This window comes from Erpetoichthys calabaricus, chromosome 12 (genome assembly GCF_900747795.2).
Source record: "Erpetoichthys calabaricus chromosome 12, fErpCal1.3, whole genome shotgun sequence".
Lineage (NCBI taxonomy): Eukaryota > Metazoa > Chordata > Cladistia > Polypteriformes > Polypteridae > Erpetoichthys > Erpetoichthys calabaricus.
Genome location: NC_041405.2, coordinates 134,789,422 through 134,811,643, shown reverse-complemented (window position 1 = coordinate 134,811,643; position 22,222 = coordinate 134,789,422). Strand labels below are relative to the sequence as shown.

The window sequence follows — 22,222 nt, the reverse complement described above, 5'->3', positions numbered from 1 at the left end:
CCTCAATCACGGTCCTGGAGGGCCGCAGTGGCTGCAGGTTTTTGCTCCAACCCAATTGCTTAATAAGAAGCACGTGTTGCTCAAGTAACACTTCTGCTTCACTTTAGTTGTCTCACTTGTTAAGATTTTGAACTCTTATTGCTTATTTTAGTCTTAAGCAGCTGTATTCTTGTTTTTTAATTGCTCCTAATTAGCAATAAGATGCAAATGACAAAAGAGACCAGCATTTTTCCATTTAGCTTGTTCCCATTTACACCTGTGTGTGTTTATCATGCACTATTGGGTTTAATTAAATACTTGGAAGGAAAGTGAAGAGAAAAAAGTGAATGGCTGAGAATTACTCCTCCATTTTAGCCTTCAAATCATTTGGATGATATCATTAGAAAGGGGAAGAAATTCTAGGATATAAGAATGACCTGACATTGCAGAGTTAAAGCACTGACAGGCCATGAAATTAAATTATTGGAGAGAATTGCTTTGCAATTAAGCAGCTGGGTTAGAACAAAAACTTGCAGCCACTGCGGCCCTCCAGTACTGTGATTGAGGACCCCTGGTTTGAACCTTGTGGTTCCACTTTTTGGCTCTGCTAAAAAAAAAAAAACTGATCACCTTCTTTTAAATTCTAAGTTACATTTGATTAGCTGAAGACTGTATAAGTGTTGTGCTGATGTGGAAAATGCTGTATAATTCAAGGTGATTCAAAAAGAACTGCAAATTGTATATGCACCAAATTGTAGAGTTATGTTGTTTTTTTGTTTTTTTTTTTGCGGATTTTTAAGCTTAAGGAAATGAAGGGATGCACAATGGAAATTTGTTAAGCATGTAAAGTAGTTTGCAAAGAGTCTGGAATGAATTAGACTAAAGCAGTGATTCTTAACCTGTTTGGAGTCCCAGACCCCTTTAAGAATCTGATGAAAGCTATGGACCCCCCTTCCCCAGAAATATTCACATAAACACAACTTTGCATGCAATGAATATAATGTACTTTATTTATCAATATTTGATTGTCTCATACATATGACATACACAAAGTATTATTAAACTTTAAGGTAAACAGTCTTAAAAAACACTCCTTTTTATGCAAAAGTAATGGGCCAGTCATTATAATTATGAAATACAATCCTCTTGTGCAAATTTCAAACCGATCTACTACTACTACATTTTCTACTACCACTACTACTATATCTACTGTAAATCAACACTATCGGGCTATATAGTGAACATACTGTAAATGTTCATTTTTATCTGACCCTCACGGACCCCCTGAAACCCATCCACGGACCTCAGGTTAAGAACCCCTGGACTGATTGGTTGACATGTACCATGTGACACCAGTGGCAGAATATTGAGCATTTGTAGGACTGGGGCAACACCTGTAAGTGTTTCGTTCTGAACTTGTTTAGACAGCTTGTCCATGTGGTAGTTATGAGTAGTACATTTTTGCACGTATTCAGTTCTTTTTTAATCATTATGTATTTTTGTAAAGGAGATTAGGACATTTCTTTCTTTCCTCTTTGAGTACTAAATGGATGGATAACATGGCATTAAAGCTACCTTGTTCATATTCCACATTGTTTAGGATGGAGTAGAGTTAAATTAAAGCAAAGTTTAATTTCTCACCACTTGCAGGAAATACTCGTTTAGTACGCAGTGCTTGTGTTGGCCTTGCTTTCAGTAGTTGTCTTGCCTAGGGTATGATTTTGGGTTAAAGATGAACAAGGTCTGCAGTAAAATTACCTGGTTTACATTCAAAGCCTCAACCCACTAGCAGACTATATAGGCTTTGAACATGTAGGATGTAGGAAAGACTGTCCTGTATACTGCAGCTGACTTGCATTGTTAAGGTCAGTATGTGACATGTCTTACTGTTTTTTGAAGTCTTGAATGGAGTTTTGATGGTGGTTAATGTAGTCAGGGTATCTAATTATATCTGTAGATCTAGAAGCCTGATTATTATTATTATTATCCTCACAGGTGCTGCAGTGGTGGTGATGGTGGGTTCGCTTCCCAGGTCCTCCCTGTGTGGAGAGTGCTTTGAGTAGTGAGAAAAGCACTATATAAATGTAAAGAATTATTATTATATGTGTGTTTAATCATTAGAGCCAATATATAGTATGATGTGGGGCCCTACACTTTAAAATGCCCCTGATCCTTGTATTTGGCTTTGAATGAGTAGATATGTTTTTGTGACACTGAAAGTGGAATTTGAAAACTGCCTGGAAAAGCACACAAAATGTCATGATGTCCTCATTTATGGCAAATGAACCAATCATAGGAAAGGCCTAACAGTATTGAATAAAAGTATACTGCTGACTAAATTGTTGTTGAACTTTGTTTTGTAAGGTTAGTCTTTTGAAGAATGTTTGTTTGGAAAAGGAGCAGATTCTAATCGCCTTGAAATAGTTCAGTGTACTGGTGTTTCATTAAACCAGAAGCAGTAAGGGGTTTGTTCAGGTTGGAGCGTGCTGTGGCTGAAAAGCAGTAGGACTGTAGTACCATACATATATGGATCCTTTATGATTTTAAATTTTGCCAGACTATTTTTCAGTTTTTCACTCCTAGTAATATGTCTCAAATGCAATCTTTGTTTCTAACCGATGAATGTTTTCAGACCAAAAATGGAGAATCTTTGCAGTCATTTGGTTGGTAATGTGTTTGGATCTCCTTCCTCTTACATGGGATAAAAAACTAATGTGTTAAATCTATAGATCTGGAAAATAGCTGGGTTGCCCACGTATGGATGAATGCATTGGGAATCCAAGTAATTATACTGTGTGGTTAACCCAAGAATTATAGATAGATTAAAAAAAAAACAATGAAATGAGTACTGAAATTAAACTCGAGTCAAATATCTACAGAAAATTGTATCAGCAAGGTGTTGGAGTTTAGTGGCATGGTCTCTTGAAAGCAATAAATGAACAGCCACAGGACAAAGGAAAAAATGCAACAAGAGGCCTTCATTTTTTTAGGGGTGGGGGCATCAAAGTTGAACAAATAAAATGCACGGCAACTGTCAATCTGTTTTTGTAATCCATTTATTGCAACGCAAACAAATGAACATATCAATTTTCTTCTCAAAAAAGTTTTGTTTAGCTTTTCATTTAGCCTAATATGAACCTTCCTTGGGATGTCGGAGGAAAATCATACAGATGCTGATAATCTAACTGATATCCATAGGCTTACAAATCCTCTGTGTTCATTATTTCATCTTTGTCTTAATTTGCGATTTCTTACTGTTTTAAATAACTGTGGGTTGCAAGTGGAAATGTTAATAGGTTTTCATTTGGAATTCTGAAAATGAATATTAATTTGCTATTTTCAGACCCCATTTATCCATTTCAGGGTCATGGGGGTTTGGGACCTATTCTGATGGTATAGAGTCACCACCTGACCTAAATTTCATATATTTTGACTATGGATAGAAAAGTGGAATACCCAGAGGAAAAACAAAAACCCATGCAAATCCCCACATAGACTGTGTCCTAAAAGAGTTCAGCCAAAATGTTTGTTTCTGAAAATGCTTTTTCTATTAGGGGGTTGCATGGGGTCAGACTCTCCAGTTTTATGTTAAAGGCAGCAACCACTTTTAGTTGGTTTGCAATTTCCCTACCGGCCTGACTTTCATTCATGAATATACACAAAGGTGATGTCCCTTTGCATGCCCACCTAGAGTCATCAGTTAACATAAAGTGCAAATGTCTGAGACAAATGTTTTGTGAAAGACCACAGATGAAAACCTATGCTAGTTTAACAAACACTTCATAAATTTTGAAACATAAAAAAAAGGTTTTCTTCCAAACTTTTATTTTTGTGTTTATCTTGTTTTACACCATGTGAATGTTTTTTGCATTAAATGTGGACTACATTATTTTGTTTTGTGCACCATAAACTAATTAGTTCCTTAATTTTTGGTTTAGTGGCCACAAGCTTGTTTTGCCAAGAAATGTGCACTGTATTTTGCTCTTAAAGATGACTATTTGGCTCTTTATTTATTTATTTATTTATTTTTGGAGTCATTTTAATCTGTGGTTAATTCCTTTTTCCAGATCAGCTAATCACATAATTTTGAGAAGTCAGGTGTTCACTGCTAATATTGCACACTAAGTAACAACTATACAGTAGTGACCTTCCGTAATGAGTTCCCAATTGTAGGAGTTTATCTGAAGCTAGTATCACAGCATCCTTTCATGTAACTGGTCCGCAGAAGACCGGCAGTGCACCCTTGTTTACCTCCCTTTGCTGGGACAACTAAGGCCTAAGGGGTATTTAAGGAATTCCTTCCTAAGCTCAGTTGCAGTAGTAGTCTCACTGAGGGATTCTGCTCTAAAGTGACTTGGTTTCTTGCCATTTTCTGTCCAGGTTAGCACTCACAAGGGTAAAGTTGTGTTTTAAGGGCAAAAATTAAAAAGTCTGGAGAAAGATTAAAGGCAGTTGTGGTTGGGTTTTTTGAGATCTTATTGCAGTGCTGTATTTTCATGAGTAATTGCGCTTGCTGCTGTCTGGTTTAATTTTGATCACCCCTTGGCCTGAGAGCAGAAAATTTAATCTTTTGGCAGTTGACCAGTAATCAGATGCTAATTATAAATAGGATTCCTATTGGTCTTTATGGTTAGGTGAGTCATGAGACAAGCAGGTGCAGCATGTGTGACTGCCCTAACTTGTGGAAATCTACATCTTCAGCAGAGAAAGACGTCTGCTGTAGCAGGAGAGGTCATGATGCTCACATTTTGTGGGTGTTTGGCACGTGTAAAAGTGTGAATTTTTTTTTTTCTCTTGTTAGCCGAGATTTATCCAATGCTGAAAATGAATGTGTAGATAAGCTGCTATTTCAAGTCCACCTAAATGTGCCTTTGCATTTACTGTTCTGTTTTGTGTAACTGTGTTCTGCTCTTATTTCTTTTTCTCTGCAGTTTGCCGGAGCATGGATATCCGAAATGACATTATGCATTTGCGCAAGATAGAAAACTGCACAATTATTGAGGGCCACCTGCAAATCCTGCTCATGTTTAAGACGAAGCCCGAAGACTTCCGTGGCCTGCACTTCCCCAAGCTGATTATGATAACTGACTACCTTCTGTTGTTCCGCATCTATGGCCTCGAGAGCCTCCGTGACCTCTTTCCCAATCTGACCGTCATCCGGGGCACCCACCTCTTCTTCAACTATGCTTTGGTGATCTTTGAGATGCTTCAGCTCAAGGACATTGGTTTGTACAGCCTGGTAAACATCACACGGGGGGCAGTGCGGATTGAGAAAAACCCAGACCTGTGTTACCTGTCCACAATTGACTGGTACAGAATCCTTGACTCTGTGGAAGACAATTATATTGTCTCCAATAAGGATGATAGGGAATGTGGGAATGTGTGCCCTGGTACCATCAAGGGGACAACCAGCTGTCCACAGACTGCCTTCAATGACCACTTCAGTGAGCGCTGCTGGACACAGGACCACTGTCAGAGAGGTAAGTCAATTTCGTCATGAGTTGTTAGCTATCAAGTAGATTATAGTTGTAGTTTTTGTGGTGCAGGCTTTGAAACCACAACTCCACCTCTAGGGATGTTCTGATTGATCAGCTGCAAATTGGAATCAGCTGATTTTTCACTAAAAAAAAACTATTGATGATCGGTAAAAAAGGCCAGTCACCAAAACTGACATTTTCAGCCCTTGCTTTTCTAAGCTTTACGGTAATTTAGTTGCGGATCTCCTTTACGCAAGGTAATATGGTAGTTGAACCAGCTTGTCTTTTTTTTCCCTCTTTTGCAACAAACTTCCTGTAGTGTAAATAAACAGCAGCAAGTGGAGGCTTGTTTTATCAGTGAATGAGAGGTTATTGGTGTACAGTTTTATGTTAAAGAAGGTGGAGTAATAAACTAAAAAAAGTAATCGGAGAAGTCGTCCTATGCAAATATACAAACAGCAAGAAAAGCTACTCTATGGAATTCATACCTTTATTTTGTCCTTTAAATTAAAATAGATAGTGAGGTTGTTTAAAATGCAGAAGCTTAAACCATTAATTGGAAAAAGAAAAGATAAAAGACGAATTTGAAATTGTTGTTTTTTTTGTTTTTTTTTGTACTGCATTTATTATTTGTTGCTGTGTGTGATAGAGCATAAGTTTTGGTAAGAAACAAGTACTGCATAATTAAAATGGTAATCCATATTTTATAATTAAGCCTCAAGGATTATGAATGTCTAGCTGATACACTGAAGGAAAAAAATTTGCCTGTATAAATATGGTAAATGTATGTTTTAACAGCAAAAATCTGTGGTGCAATTAATGATTTAAAAGGGTTAAAACCTATAAGTGCCAGTATATTTACATTTGCATTTAAGCAGTGTTTAATTGCCAATATCAATTGATTGTGTGAGTATGTGTATGTATGTACTGTGTGTGTATGTATGTATATACAGTAAGCACTTTCTTTACCCTTTAGCCATAGGATAGCGCCCTAAGTTCATAAACTCTATTTCCCTAAGCTGATTTATGAAAACCCCTTTAATTTTAAATACGTGTTTTTAAAGGATAAATTAGAATCCCTTAACTAATACCTACTCCCCAGTGATAACTTGTCAGCTGTTTCACGATTAGTAACTTGTAACACAATTCACAATACAAATATGTTCCCAAACTATAGCAAAATTTATTGACTAAATTGGAAAAATATATAAAAAAACTGTTTATAGTTAAGTCTAATCAAAATGCCCACAAATCATAGATTACAGAAATTAGAAAACTCACACAAATTGCAGTATATTTACCCTTCACAACAAATACCTATAGGCAGTGTACTTATACCTTACAAATGAACTTTTACCAGCACTTAAAACATCCCACCATTAAAAGAAAACACAATAACCAAATCTATAATATGAGCAAACTTAATTACTAAAACTTCACTTTAACTTAACAACTTTAGGGGCCCACAGACACACACACACACACAAGCCAGCGGCCACCAAAATAAAAATAATATTAACACAAACTCCCCTCGTTGCAGGCCTGGTCGACGCTCGGGAACATGGTGGCCAAAAACGTTAAGCCCTGTTCACTCTAACGAGCCAACATAAAAGGTCACAGTACTCACAAATAAGCGGAGTGAATATCCGTGTCCATTGTCCAAGCAAAATGCTTCCACGCTGCGGAAAAACGATGGAGTTGCCCTGCAGACAGGCTCACTGCACAACACTGCAAGAAAAAAGGAGCTAGTCCGTCCAAATGGGGTGAAACTTCCTGTTTTTCCTTGAGGAGCTGCCAGGCTTTCCTTTGGTCACCTGGAGCGCTATCCAAAGTATCCCGTGCCTCTTCCCAGGCTAACAAAGCAAGTTCACCTGTGATGCTAATCTCAACAACACCTTTCCTTTGACGATGTCTTCATCCAGTCTTCACATCCAACAGGTTCTTGCGTGTACACCACCTGGAGCTCAAAAGCCTCCGAAAATGACGGAAAACCCAAACTCAATGACCCCCCCAAAGTCTCTGTGTAGTCATTCTCTTTTCCCGAGTATGAGCCCCACCTGACCTCTCGCCCACTCAATCACATTACAGAAACACTGACATAACTAAATAATTATATATATATATTTGTAATATAATATATGAGAGGGAATCAAGCTAAAGTTAGAAAATGGAATGAACCTTAACAAAACTGATAATGTCATTTCTCAATGTAGTCTCCACCCTTCTTAATGCACTTGTGCCACCTGCCTGAATGAAAGGTTTTGTCTTGTCCTCACAACCACTTGTGCACCTGAGTTATTGTCGAAAACTACATGCTGAGGGGTACTACAGTCACTAGTACAAGTTACAATGACTTGCTGGAGACCAATATGAAGCCTGCTATTCAATCCAAGTGGCGGGGACTGCTGTCTCAAGGAGTCCTTTTGCTGCAAGACAATGCCTGCCTGCCCACACACTGCTAAGAATACCAAGACTTGTTTGGAGACACTGAAGTTTGAGGTATTGCCACATCCTCTTTATTCACCAGATTTGGCACCGTGTGATTTCCATGTTTTTGGACTGCTAAAAAATCATCTGGGTAGTCATCGATTCAAGACAGATGACGATGTGGAGAAAGTGGTGCACGAGTGGTTGCGAGGACGAGACAAAAACCTTTCATTCTGCTGGTATCCAGGCACTTTCAGGCAGGCAATGCAAGTACATTGAGAAGGGTGGAGACTACATTGAGAAATTACCTTCTCAGTTTTGTTAAGGTTCTTCAATTTTCTAATAAATCCCAGTTTAGTTTGACTCTCCTTGTATATACGTGTGTGTGTGTATTTGTTGTTAGAGAAATGATGAGAGCTACTTTTTTTAATTAAATTTTGTTTCAGATAGGTACATTACAGTAAAAATGAAACAATATGACAGCTTGTAATTGTGAGAAGCATTTTACTGTCTTTCATGCCATGGATTATGGATAAACAGTTTTGAACATATTGTATTAAAGTACAGTATGAATTTTAAGGAAATTGTATTTATTTTAGTATTTTATAGACACTAAACAATAAGCCTACAGAATTTCATTTTGTTACTAAAAAATGAACAGTTAACACCTGTGCTCTATAGTTTAGTTATAGAAATACACTTTAACTCTTTTAGGGCGGATGTCGACTTTTGTCGACAGGAGGGGTTGAAGGCTAATGTCGACAAAAGTCGACATCCAGGGATAGGGGGCGACAATCAGCTGTTAATGGCGACAAATCTCACTGTCACGTCACAGGCATTCCCTCTGTGCTTGGAGGAATGCTAGACTCGTTGACTCGGCAACTAAACCTTGCATGTGCGTGAGTTGCGAAATGTAAACAGTGGCAAGATGGCATCGACATGTGAAAAGGGAGCGAAGCAAGTGCAGAAAAGAAAACACTCGGCAGACGATGTTTTGCGCATTATCGTGGAGTCTGATTTTATTGGCAGTGATCAGGAGATCGAGCAAGAGAGTGAGAAGCAGGCATCAGCTGATCAGACACCAGCCGATGCCGCGCCAGCGGATCTGCTGCCAGTTGAGTGCCTTCGCGCAGCCGATGCATCTACGGCAAGGTTCGCATGAGATAAATACACAGACATTGATCCGTTGAGGGCCGATCTGGCTACCGGAGTTTACAAGACAGCATGGCTTGCTGTTGGACACGACAGATCACCAGCTGCTGTACTTCAGGCTGCTCTCTCCTGATGCTGCTTTTCAGCTGCTGTCAGACGAGACAGACAGGTAGGCAGAGATTTTTTTTGAATCGCGGGCTGCGCTTGCATCGCATTCTCGTTTTTCAAAGTGGAAACCCACAACGAAAGACAAGATGAAGCGCGCTGTGGCATTACAAATAGAGATGGGACAGAACTGGTGATATAACTTCAGGGAGCATTGGTCCAAACGTGTTTTGTCCCCTGGTGGCTTAGGTACGTGCTGCTGCAAAGTTTTATTCACTTCTGTAATAAACAGAAGCAAATCCCATGGGGTGAGCCAGGCTATAATGCCATACATAAAGTTCATAAAGTTTCAGAAGATGAAAAGAGGTGACAATACGGTTTTCTTGCAGGCAGAAAACTTAGTGACAGTGGCATGGCACGATGGCAAATGGGTGACTTGTCTCTCTACAGTACACACTAACAATATATGTGAGAAAGTGCAGCAATAGACAATTGAAAAATAGGCACCAAAGCAACACATATTGTAAGGAGTGCAATGTGGCAATGACTGAAATTGGCTGCTTTGAGCGAGATCAGACTTTGCTGTGTAAAATGTATGTGATATGTATGTGAAATCATAGAGTATGCAGGCTCATACAACATGCAAGACAGTAACATTTGTCAAAAGTAAATATTTTTTTGTTGATTTGATATGTTAAACAATTGCTTTGTGTTCTTTTTTAAAAAATGTTAGTTTTTGGAAAAATATTCAGCCCTGGGAGAAAAGAAACAAAAAAAAAAATTAGCCCTAAAAGAGTTAATATAGGAAATAAGGCTTCTGTGTGTCTAGTTATGCAGAAGCTTAGTGCAAAAAGTTTTTTTTTTTTTTTTTTTAATAGGGACAATAAAAACAAATCGGATCTGGTATCGGAATCGGCTGATCAAGTAACATCCCTACCCACCTCCAAATTAAAATATGGATCTTCACTTTTTTCCTTATCTTTTATTCTTTGCCCTTGGGATGAAGTGTCTTGTTCTGACTAAAGCTGAATATGTAACATGCTTAGTCTCTTAAGCTTTTGACTTACTTTTGTTGTGTGAATTGAGATTATTCCTTCACTACAGTATTACTTTTCATTTGTCTCCTTTAATTTATTTGCATCTGGTTTTCTATTGTGTCGTTGCTCAAGAGGGTCCTTGTGAGTTGGCAGGATAGGTGTGATGCCAGCATGTATTGTCCCAGCTGCTCCTGTCATTTTGCTCTGTGGCCTCACCCATTATTTGCATCTCTTTCCTCAGTGCTACATCCGGTTTCTGTTTTTTGTGTGACATAGTACTAAGTTGTTTCTTTTCGTACCAGACAACTATTCTTGCTATTTTATCACTACCTGAGTTGACATTGCCACGTGTGTGTGTGTACTTATTTTCTTCTTTTGCTAGTCTGCCAGGGCAGCTGACATGGCAGGGCATGTACAGTGCCAAAGCATTCCAGAATTAAGAGGAAGCCACTGTTTCATTGTACAAGGTGTCAAGTGAGAATTGATTGTTGTTTGGTACACCTCCTTCTAGCAATTTGAAGCGGCATCACCTTGTACTGCCTTGAGAGAATTTGACAGCAGTTTATATTTTGAGGTATCTAGAATTTTAGACCCAGTCAACCCGTTTTATTTCTTAAAGATTCCGACTGCCCCTTGGTACTGAGCTTGTGTATCTTTTTAGACACCATTTACCTCAAACCACAGAGCCAGCTTTATATTGTGCTGAGATGATTACAGTTTGTGTCAGAATGGGATCCTGACATGCTTTCATTTTCCAAAACTTGTTCAGTAAACCTGTTCACTGACAGAGAATGGGAAGACTTCACACGGCAATGTAGACCAATGCTTGTGGCATGCCTAATCCGCCGCCTGGGAAGGATTAGCTGGTACACTTAAAAAGCTTGCCAGCTCACTGTAATTGCTGGCTTGTGGTGTGGTCTCCAGCAGGGAGCTGTACAACTGCGCAGCGGGGTGACTCAGCGAGGCGCTGCTTACATTCAGCGAGGTGTAGGGTTTGGTTGGAGAGGTGGAATTGTCCTGGCTAAGTGGTAGAAAGGACTGAGTCTAGTTCCTCTGTTATTTGATTCATTCATTCAGTTGTGTTAAATGTAGGGGGAAAGTATTTTTTTTTTTTCTTCAATAAAGCAAAAAACACAAAAACATAAGTACAGTAGCTGCAAAATATTATTTTTATTACCAGATATTGTGATCTGTATCATAAAATGCATACTAATAAAAGTAAAACAAAGCACATATCTAAGTGATAATTCTATAATGTAGAGATTTGTCCTCACTGCTAGAGTCAGTAAAATCAATATGACATTTACAATCTAGTGAATAGTCTGTCACATTGACAGCTCAGAATGTACGTCATTCAATTTGCTATTGTCACTACAACTCAATTATTACAGAAAAAACCCACCAGAAGGATATTTTTTTTACCATTTTTGATGTTTGTTAGTTATTTTTTCACATTTGTGGCATGTGTTCATTTGCCCCAGAAAGTTGTGTCCTTAATTTCTTAAATGAGGGGGTAGACATGTTTATATATACCTGATGAGCCCCAAATAGGGCGAAACACGTGTTGTGTACTCTTTGTGTTATTTGGCAGGTACTTCATGGTTTGTTTCAGAAACAAATCAATGTTGTGAAAAAATAACTAATTACTCAAATACCAAATGTAGCCCTTGAATAGATGTCACTTTACCTTCTGCTGTGTATTTTCTTTTGGAAGATAAACGAAGATAAACGAAGCCAGATAGTCAAAAGTGACAAGCCCGTTACTGGCAGCGGCTACGCTACAGCCGCCTTCGATGACCTGAAGTGCTTTTCCATACAAGGGTAGTTAGCCCATTGTGTTTTCCTTTTTCTTTGCACATTGTTTTTGTTTTTTTGAACATAAACAGACTTTCACATTTATTTAAATTTGTAGCAGTCTCGACATTCCACTACAGTCAAATACATTGCTTTTTTGTTAATGTATTAACGATGTGATATTTAAGTGATTTCCCAAATGTCAGATATTTTCTATTGTAACTTTTGAGCAAGTTTAAACAAAAAAGAGGGCAAAAAGATATTGGTGGTGTTTTTAACTGCCACACTGAATAAACTACATCCAAGTGTTTAACCACATTTGTAGACATTTTTAGGAAGTTTTAAGAAATAGTTCTGGGAGATGGCAGCATTAGCTATTGCTTAATAATCCTTAAGGGTGGTGGCTGGCAGGAGGGGTTAGCTTTTTTGCCTACTGGATTCAGTATTTTGGGTTTGAATCCTGGGTTTGGTTGTTGTCTATTGATTTTACACATTCTTACCATGTCTGTGTGGTGTTATCTGTGTACTGTGGTATTCCTCCTAAAGATTTGCTTTTTAGGCTAATTAATGACACTAAATTGGCCCTAAGTCAGGGTGTGTGTGAGAATGGGTCCTTTAATGTATACTGTGTGTATAATTGGGTCTTCTGAGACCCTGACCTACTTAAGTTGCATGAGAAATGTCTTAAGTATGAAAGTGACTGAATTTATGTATGTCATGCAAGCCTGTGTGCGTGTAGGGTATTGTAGATGTACTGCAGATGCTTTGATAACTTGCATGTAAAACTGTTAACGTGTATATGGTTTTGCATGGAAGTGTGCAAGACTATTTGCATAAGGAGTGATCAAAAAGTTCTAAGCTTATTGCTGAAAGTGGGACTCTCTGATGCTGCTTTTGTAAGTGGGCAAGGATTAGCCCTTTTGTACTAAATATGTCAATTGCAATTCTCCACTGTTTGTGGTTTTGGGTATTTTCTGTTTCAAACCAAGTTAGCATTGACACAGAAAACCACAAAATCAAGTATTGTGCTCTCATTGAATTTCCAATCAGAGATAAAGTTATGTCATCAAATATTCACCTAGTTAACATATTTCCAGACTGGTCCTTTTCCTAATGCCACAGTCAGGGGATGGACAACAGAATTCATTTGCGGCCAGACATCTCCCTAAGTTTGTCCAAGGTCTGTCTGCTCTTTGACATTGACAACCAAAGGAGATGTTGCTATTCTTTTAGTGAATTGTAAAGAAGAGTTGAAGAAGGAGGTTGTATTTAGCGGAGACACTATATGAATTGGTTATGGGTGGATTAATTACTTTCATCATGAACAGTTAGTTAATCATGAGGAAGCTCTGTGCATATTGTGTGCCCACATTCATGAAATGAAGCATCAGTGCATTTAATGGGAACCAGGGGGAACCTCAAACTAATAAATAAGGATTGGAAGAAATTTAAGAAGTGTTTACTATCCGGGAGTTACATTTAATCGCCTTATTACAAACCAGAGTCCAAACAACAATCAAAAGCAATGTAGTTGTGAAGGTCCAAGCCAGTGCTGTCAAGAGTGTATGCAGATTACTTCATGATGATAAAGTTGTAGTCCATATTGATTACAGTTGTAGGTTAAGGGCCTTGCTCAAGAGTCTAGCAGAGTAGGATCCCCTTTGGCAGTAACGGGGATTCGAACCGGCAACCTGCTGGATACCAGCGCATATCTTTACCTTCAGAGAGTTGTGAGAGTTATAACGGGAGTGTTATGGTGTTTACTGCGACTGTGCTGAAAAATGAAAGCTTGTTTTGTTTAATTGTGTTTCTGTTCATAGGTCAGGCTCCAGAATGCTTTGATTACCCCATGTACATGAACTTTTGTGTGAACATGTTGTACTCACCTGCATGAGTTTTGTGTCAGGACCAGTTGAAAATGCATTCCAGTGCAGCTTGATAAGATGCTGATGTACAGAAGATGCTGGGTTTTCTTTTGCCTGTGTACTGATAAAAACTGAGACAGAGAGGATGAGTAAGCTGTAATAAAGAAAGTAAGCGATGGTGTGCTCCAGTTGTTCACTAATGTATATGTTTGTAAAACATCTGGGGACAGTGCTCACTATAGAAATGTGCTCTAAAAGTGGGGGTGGGGGGGGGGAGTTAAAATCCACTTTAAGTATACAAAGCAGTTTAAAAAAAAAAAAAAAAAAAAGTGTCATCTTTGTCAGTCTCACTTCACTTTTACACAAACTCCATACTCGCATCATATCTGCTGCTCTGTGTACAGAGTAATGTTGAATCACTACTAAAATCTTTGACTTCAGTATCAATGCCAGCTTTCGGATCTCAGTGCCCAAGCAAATACATGTGAATCCCTGCTATGCCACACTACACATATTTTGAAGAAGAGTGAGTCTGTGGTTGGGGTAGTTGCTGGGGTCCCCTTCAATTCCATACATGTTTGAAGAGTGGGGAGTTCCAATTGGTGACTTGTGCTAGATGTAAATTGAACAGTCTTGATGGTGTTATGATGTTGCCTTTGGAGTTTTGATTGTGTGCTAATAAATCACTGAGCATGAGGTGATTGATAACTACCATTTACAACATGCTGGTTCTGTGCTGTTTTAAAAAAAGCTTTGGTATTTTTTCAGTACTGGTATACTGCGCAACCCTAGTACAGAGTCCTCCCTATGGTTAATGCCATTTCCCTCTGCATGCCGCCTTCTTCAGCATAATACAGTAGCTTGTTACTGACTCGTCTTACCCAATTTCTGCAGGTAAATGTGCAATGTGCTTTTATGTAGAAGTATTAACTTTTAAAAAATCTCAAGAGCTTGATGCTTACTGAATTAAGTTGGCCTTTAAGTAGGCATTTGATCTAGGCAAACTGTAATGTGTACAATTGACAGTAATGACCCAATGAATGTTTGTAATCTGGATTAAAAGACATTATTTGTCCCCAGGGGAAAATCTTGGCATTTTACAGAACCAAAATGTATTTCAATAAATAAATACATATATATATGGTCTGAACACACACCAGAATGACTAAAAGGAAAAATAACTTCTGTGTTGGCAGTCCCAGTGAGGCATTATGCAGATGTATTGCTGTTGGTACAAAGAACCCCCAGTAGTTTTTCGTGACACACTTCTGCTGAATAATTTGTTATCTGAAAATCCTCAGTGTTGGTGTGTCAGAGAGAGGATGCACAGCATTGTTCATAGTGGAACTCAGTTTTGTTTTAATTCACTCCTTCTCTATTAACTCCAGGGGTCTCATAACTGAGCCTGCTCTTTTAATTAGCTTGTTAATGCAGTGGACCTCTCTTGAAATTATTTTATTCAACTACAGCATAGAAAATCACACTGGCCATCATAGAGTTGTAAAAGATGTGAAGGATTTCGCTTCCCACATTAAAGGAACGCAATCTCCTAAGGAAAAATAGCCTGCTCTTCCCTTTCTTATATAGTTTCTCTGTGTTACCAGACCAATCCAACCTGTCATTGACGTGGATCCCCAAGTATTTGTAGGAGTGAAGCACCTCCACATCCACTCCCTAAATAGACATTGAGGCTCTTTAAGGTTTTGCAGATGTTAAGCTGCAGAAAGTTCTTTCAGCACCAAGAAACAAAGTTATCCACTTGACTCCTCTGTCTCACCCCCCTTATCAATACCCCCATAAGTGCAGAATCAACTGAGAATTACTGCAAGTGACATGACCTGGTGTTATATTTAGTCTGAGGTGTACAGAGTGAAGACAAAAGGAGGCAGGCCTGTTCCTGGTGATGCGCCAGTGTTGCTTACACAGTCCTTGACCCTCACAAACTGCAGTCTGCCCGACAGACAGCCCATTATCAGAACACCATTGGCTCATAAAAGTACTGGATTGAAATGCTACAGCATTTGATTATTTTTATACAGTGGTGGAAACACTCCTGAGTCGCGTTCCAGCATGCCCTACAAACTCTTGGTGCTATTTTGTTTTCCTGGGGGGTTACTGAAAGCATACTTTAAAATTATGTATTTGCATGTTAATTAACCAGTAGTGTTTCTTAACCTGCTGTATTAAACACTGAAAAACAGATATCAACTGGTTGATGTGTACCAAATTCTTTAATCATAAATGCTGTGATCCATCCATGAAGGATTCAAAGTGTGTGCTTCACCCCCATATATGCAGACTTTATCCTAAGGTTATTATTGTGATGTGCCATGTTGTAACATGCTGTTTGCCTTGAAAGCAAGCTTCAGATATGGGTAAATTCTTAACATTAACTACTTGTTAAGTATTTAAAAGTCAGAGTCCATGGCACTATAACATCTGCTGAAAGATCTCTGTAAAGTCTGTATCATCTGGCACAAGTGTCCTCATCACCATTAATATTTGCTGTAGCAGATACTTTTATGTGTGAATGCACATCACATACAGGAAGCCATCATACTTTTCTTACAATGTGTGCAAGTCAGGTTATCTTGTAAGTGTGCTTTCAGAAGCAATAGCTTTTAATGTGGTAGCATTTCATTGGGGATCAGCCATAGCATAAAGCAGATGTATTGAATAGAAAGCATAGCTTAAAAAACCTATACCACTAAACAAGTTGTGTGTTGCGTAGAAAGGTCTGTCAGATTGTTTTTTTGGTTTATATTTTGTAATTCTTTAGCAATCCTGTTTGTCAATCTTACAAAACAACTTTCAGTTGAATTGACTTGGTTTGTGTTACTCTTTATACCCATTATTGTGAATATTCAGTGTGTGCGTGCAAACCTTGCTTTACACAAGTGGTTTGTGAGTCCCTAAATTAGCCTCTGCTGATCTGTTCTACTTTTTTGCATCTTCTGCATGACCTCTCTGAAGTAACACAACTTTCTATTGTGTAGATGGAAGCTGATTGCTGGGGTCACTGTTCTCCATCCTGCTTTAGTGTGTTCTTTTAAGACCTTACCTCTGGTTCTCACAGAGGAGCCCCATGGTCCTCGCCCATCCGTTTCCAAGTCTAGTGCCAGAGGCTGTGCACAGGCAAACGTCCATCTTCAAGCTCTTTGGGCTTATTTTGCTGGTTGCTAAGCAACCAGTAGTATTCTCAGGGCTGGCAATGTGTCCTTGGTGTTCTGTATTTCTGTATGATGGCTGTCACCATTGTATTTCTTTCGTTTGTGTGTCATAGTGGACTGACATGCTGGGAGCGTAGTGTGCTGTCGGAAATTCTGGCGCCAAATGAATCTTCATGTCCAACAATAGAAGGTTTGCAGAAGTTCATGGGATGGCCTTCCGATTGTTTCCTGCCATTGTGCAGTTTTCCTGTTCAACGGGTGTGAATGGACCCGATGGGATGTGTAATGTTCTCTTAATGGGGCCATAGGAGTCCCAGACGGAAACGTGAGGTGACTGAGAGGCAGACCATCGCTTTGGGGGGTCAAGCAGGAGCCCATTGATGAAGTGAGCACTATGCAGAATAGCAGACACTGGAAGTGACCCTCATTGCCAAAATAAACGGATACACGTAGTCATCTGAGTAGCGTGAGTGATAATATTATTCCCCAGTTGCTTGGTGAGGAGTCTTGTCAACTTTGTTCCTTCCTTACTTGCTTTTCCTATTTTCATTCCCAGCAGTAGTTTTGATGAATTCCAGCATCTTTTACTTTGCATTTGTTTTCATGGGTTCCTCATCTAATATTTGTCATGTTCTCTCTGAATTTGTCTGTATCTTTTCCTTAGAAACTTTTGGCATAGCGTAAGCTATAAAATCCTATGAAAGTGTTGGATATTACCTTTTTTCCTCCAAACGTTGAGATCTCCAAAAAATAATGTAAATAAATAAATGAATGTTTTGTTGCAAGATACTAATAGAGGTAAATGCTTGGTACCAGTTTATATATTTTTTTCTTTTAATGTTTAAATGCAAGATCCATGTAATAATTGCTGTTAAACAAAAATGGAGAGAGAGGTTCTTACAAAACTGCAGGGTCTACAGAAGCACCCAGTTTGTGAATTCTGACCACAGACTTGTTGTTGCTACTCTGAAGATCCAGCTTAGGTCCAGTAAGCTACCACCTACTAGGAAAATGAGGCTAGACCAAGATCAGGCTGTTTCTAATGAGTCTCCACATAGTTTGTGTGAGGAACTTGTGGACTTGGATGCGACTGCCGATCCTAATGTGTTGTGGGAGACCATCTACGACAAGACCCTGATGGTTGCTGAGGTTATGTTGGTGTTACCAGAGGAGTTGCAGTGCGCAGCTTGATGGCAACTCCGGTCTGTACTGGGAACTGAAAAGGATGGCTGCGATGACTCTGAGGGTAGATGAGGAGGAATTTGTTAGAGGAATCTGTGAGCAAGTGACACACCATCTGTGGTCTAGTGACCCATGTCCTGCTTACAGAGGAATCGAATCATTATGCATATCCAAATCTGTTCCTCAGAGAGTCACAGTCAAGGCGGCTGATGGAACGGTCCTTACGGAGTACACTGCAGTTGTGACCCAGTGGGTTGGCTACTTTGAGCAGCTGTTTAAAGCTGATCCTCCAGCTAGGACATTGGATATCTCTGGGTCCATGGTTCTTGAGGCTGATCCTCCAATTAGTTGTGAACCACCCAATCTCACCGAGATTGCGCAGGTGGTGAACCAGCTGAGGGTAGGGAAGGTGGAAGGATCTGTGGTATCCGGGGTGAACTTCTCCAGGGTTGGTGGTAAGGGTGTCCTCCTGGCATTTGCTTCCATTTGGGAGACTGGTGCCATCACAACTGACTGGAAAATGGCCCGTCTCATCCCTGTCTGGAAAGGGAGGGGTGATTGCCTGGATTGCGGCAACTACAAGGGGATCACACTGCTCTCAGTGCCAGGTAAGGTCCTTGCTAGAGTTGTTCTCAATAGGATCTGTGATCACTTGCTCACCTACCAGTGACTGGAGCAGTTTGGTTTTATGCCTATGAACTCTACCATCAACTGCATTCCTAGCACTGAGGGTTCTCATGGAGCGCAAACACAAAAATATCGGCAGTTTCTTTGCAGCCTTTGTCAATTTTCATAAAGCATTCGACTCAGTTGATCGAGCTGCCCTGTTGTACATCCTGAGACTTCACAGGATCCCCTCGAGGTTGCTGGATGTCATGGCCGGCCTGTACACTGGTACTGTGAGTGCTGTGCAGAGTGGAGGCAGAACCTCTGTTTTTTTCCAGTTGATTCTGGGGTTCATCAGGGGTGTGTTCTTGCTCCTACTATGTTCAATGCTTGAATGGACTGGGTGTTGGGCAAAGTCGTTGGGGGTCCAGTGGCTGTGGGGCATCTATTGTTGAAGAAAGATTCACTGATCTTAACCAACGATGCTGTGATCTGCTTATCTTGGCAGTGACATTCATGTCTCTGGTGACTCTTCCTGTGAAGTCAGTAGACGAATTGGGAGAGCATGGGGGGTCATGAGGTTGCTTTAAAGGGGTGTGTGGTGCTCCCGATATCTATGCAAAAGGACAAAGGTCCAAGTCTTTAGAGTCCTGGTGCTTCCTGTCTTGCTATATGGTTGTGAGACATGGACACTATCCAGTGACCTGAGATGAAGACCGGAATCCTTTGGTACTGTGTCTCTTTGGAAGAATCCTTGGTTACTGCTGGTTTGACTTTGTGTCGAATGAACAGTTCCTCACGGAGTCCCGAATAAGGCACTTTACCTGCATTGTGAGGGAGCGTCAGTTATGGCACTACGGCTATGTTGCACAATTCCCCGATGGTGATCCAGATCACAGGATCCTCATTGTTGAGGACCCAAGTGGCTGGACCAGGCCAAGAGGACGCCCACGTAACATTTGGCTGTGGCAGATAGAGGGTCATTTCCAGAGGGTGGTATTGGACTGCGTGTCTGTCTGAGGGTTTGCCAGCCAGGATCCCGAGCTGTTTCGTCATGTGGTGGGTGTGGCAACGAGCTGTACCAGTGCATGCTCCCCAGCCTAACCTAAACATGGAGAACTCGAGAATTATTGGGTGTGTAATGATTAAAAGAATAATAATTCATTAATAATAATTCATTACATTTATATAGCGCTTTTCTCAGTACTCAAAGCGCTATCCACACAGGGAGGAACCGGGAAGCGAACCCACAATCTTCCACAGTCTCCTTACTGCAAAGCAGTAGCACTACCACTGCGCCACCTGTGAGGACGAGGCTGGGTATCTAACCTTCAAGAATAAGGTTCTTGTACAGGGCTGCTGGATTCACTGTTTTTGTGACAGGGTGACATGGGAGGACCTCATTTTTCAGATTAAGAGGAGTCAGGTGAGGTGGTCATTTAGTTACTTTGCACCCTAAGTGTCTGCCTCATGAGGTGTGTACAGGCCTTGGGGGGGTTCACAGGGGCAGACCTGGAACATGCTGGAGGGATTGTATGTTTCACTCATTTAGGAAATACCTATGAATTCCCCAGGAGGAATTAGAAATGGTTGCTGAAGGATAGGGTCTGGTCCGTCAAGCTCAGCATGTTGACACTGTGGTCTTCATCAAAATAAGCTGAATGATAGTAAAGAGGTGAATAGAAAAGAGAATTAATGGAACCCTTAATGAAAAGATGAACATCCCTTACTACTTTAAAATACAGTAAGGAAATTAGCTTTATTTTATCACAAAAAACTTAAAGTACAACATGATTGGTTTATTCCAACAGTTATTTAAAAAATAACCTCAAATAAAAAAGGTTTCAAAATTTATTGAACATGTGTGTCTAGAACTTACCGTATATTACCCTCGCACAGATATTGTCATTAATCCTTTTCATGTTTATTAGGTTTGGAGGCGCTATGGAAATGGATTTTGGATGTTTTTTTTGTCCATGATTTCCGCCCCCCCAGTGATTTTATCAATGGCTCTAAAAAAGTTGGTCCACAGCTTTTCACTTTAGTTAAAGTTGTAAGATTCAGGTGGTCATTTCAAAAAAAGTAATTTGTTTTCAGTCAACCAATTCTTTTTGTTTGATGCAAATTCTGTTTTGGAGCCTATTATACTGGAAAGTCCATTTACAAGTTGCACTTTTCTGGCAGACGCAGCCAGTATTTTGAGCAGAATGTCTCTGTACTTACAAGGAATTATGATGCTATTGTAGCACTGGAGGCACCATAACAACAGTAGCAACCAGATTTTAAGGTGGACTTTCTGTTGTTCTTGTGTGCATTCCTCTTTCGATACTTCCTACATTCTAATAGTACAAGTTGCCAAAATTGTAATTGATACCTAATTTTGGTCCATATACTGTAGCCCAGTTCCATGATTTTCTCTGGCAACATTTGAAAGCAGCTCGTTAGCCTTATTGTACTATGTAAACTTTGATGTTCACCTCATGCTGCATCCAGCCATGATCTGTGACTTGTGGATTTTTTTTTCTCCTCCTACTGTGTTTAGACAAAATACACTTGCATCCCCATTTTAGTTACCTACTGTTTAAATGGATCAGAATTTCTTCTGTGTCTATCACTTTAATGGTGGTATATTAAATATTTTATGTTTTATACCTTTTCCTGATTAATGGATATCAACTGCTGGTCTTTTCATTCGTTGGTTCCTTCCTTTTTCATTTTGTGCTGGATAACAAAAGATTCTTATAAATGTTATCTCTTGTTATTGCATTGTAAAATGCAAGATATTTAAGAAAGGGGCCTTAGGACAGAGTTTTATTTAAATAAGTAGGATTTTATTTGTCTTGATTTTTCATCAAGGTTACTTATAATTTTGAGCACACTTTAACATACACAAGTAACATTGTTAACAGAAAACGCACAGTAACTAGCAATAGTTATCCCTAGAAGCCTGATGTGCATGGCAGTAATTAGTAGCTAATGAAGCAGTGGATGTTAAATTCAGTTAAGAGAACTTTGGTAATATTCAGGTCGGAGTTCGGGGTGTATATTAACTTGCCATAAGAAATTGTGTTCTAAAGTGAAGAATTTTTTCCTACACTTTAAAAGATACAGTGATTGTGTTTTCAGTTTAAAATAGGCTCCAAAGGGCTTGAGTGTGAACATAAAACACAACACAAAACTTATTTCAGTATTGATCATCATCTTGAGATTTGCACAAATGCCATTAAAATAAGTGTACTCAGATAGTTGTCAGGGAAAAAATATTTAGTGAGATTCTGTTATTTTTAAAAATGTCTGGCAGTGCTTTTCACATCATTGTCTCTCTCCCACCATGACTACCTTTTGTCGCTAGGTATGTGTTTTCCAGTTTGTAAATTTCGAGTATTTTCAGCGGTTAAGGCAAATTTTTTTCTTCATTTTATAGCTAT

The 22,222-nt window shown here is 39.4% G+C and overlaps 1 protein-coding gene across 1 annotated transcript in view; it reads left to right on the top strand.

Moving 5' to 3' along the window:
• LOC114662687 (insulin receptor-like) overlaps nucleotides 1-22,222 on the top strand; it is a 105,659-nt gene that overhangs the window by 14,545 nt on the left and 68,892 nt on the right. The window contains exon 2 of the mRNA XM_028816306.2: nucleotides 4,911-5,459. Coding sequence (XP_028672139.1) covers nucleotides 4,911-5,459 — 549 coding nt within the window. The remainder of the gene's footprint in view (nucleotides 1-4,910; nucleotides 5,460-22,222) is intronic.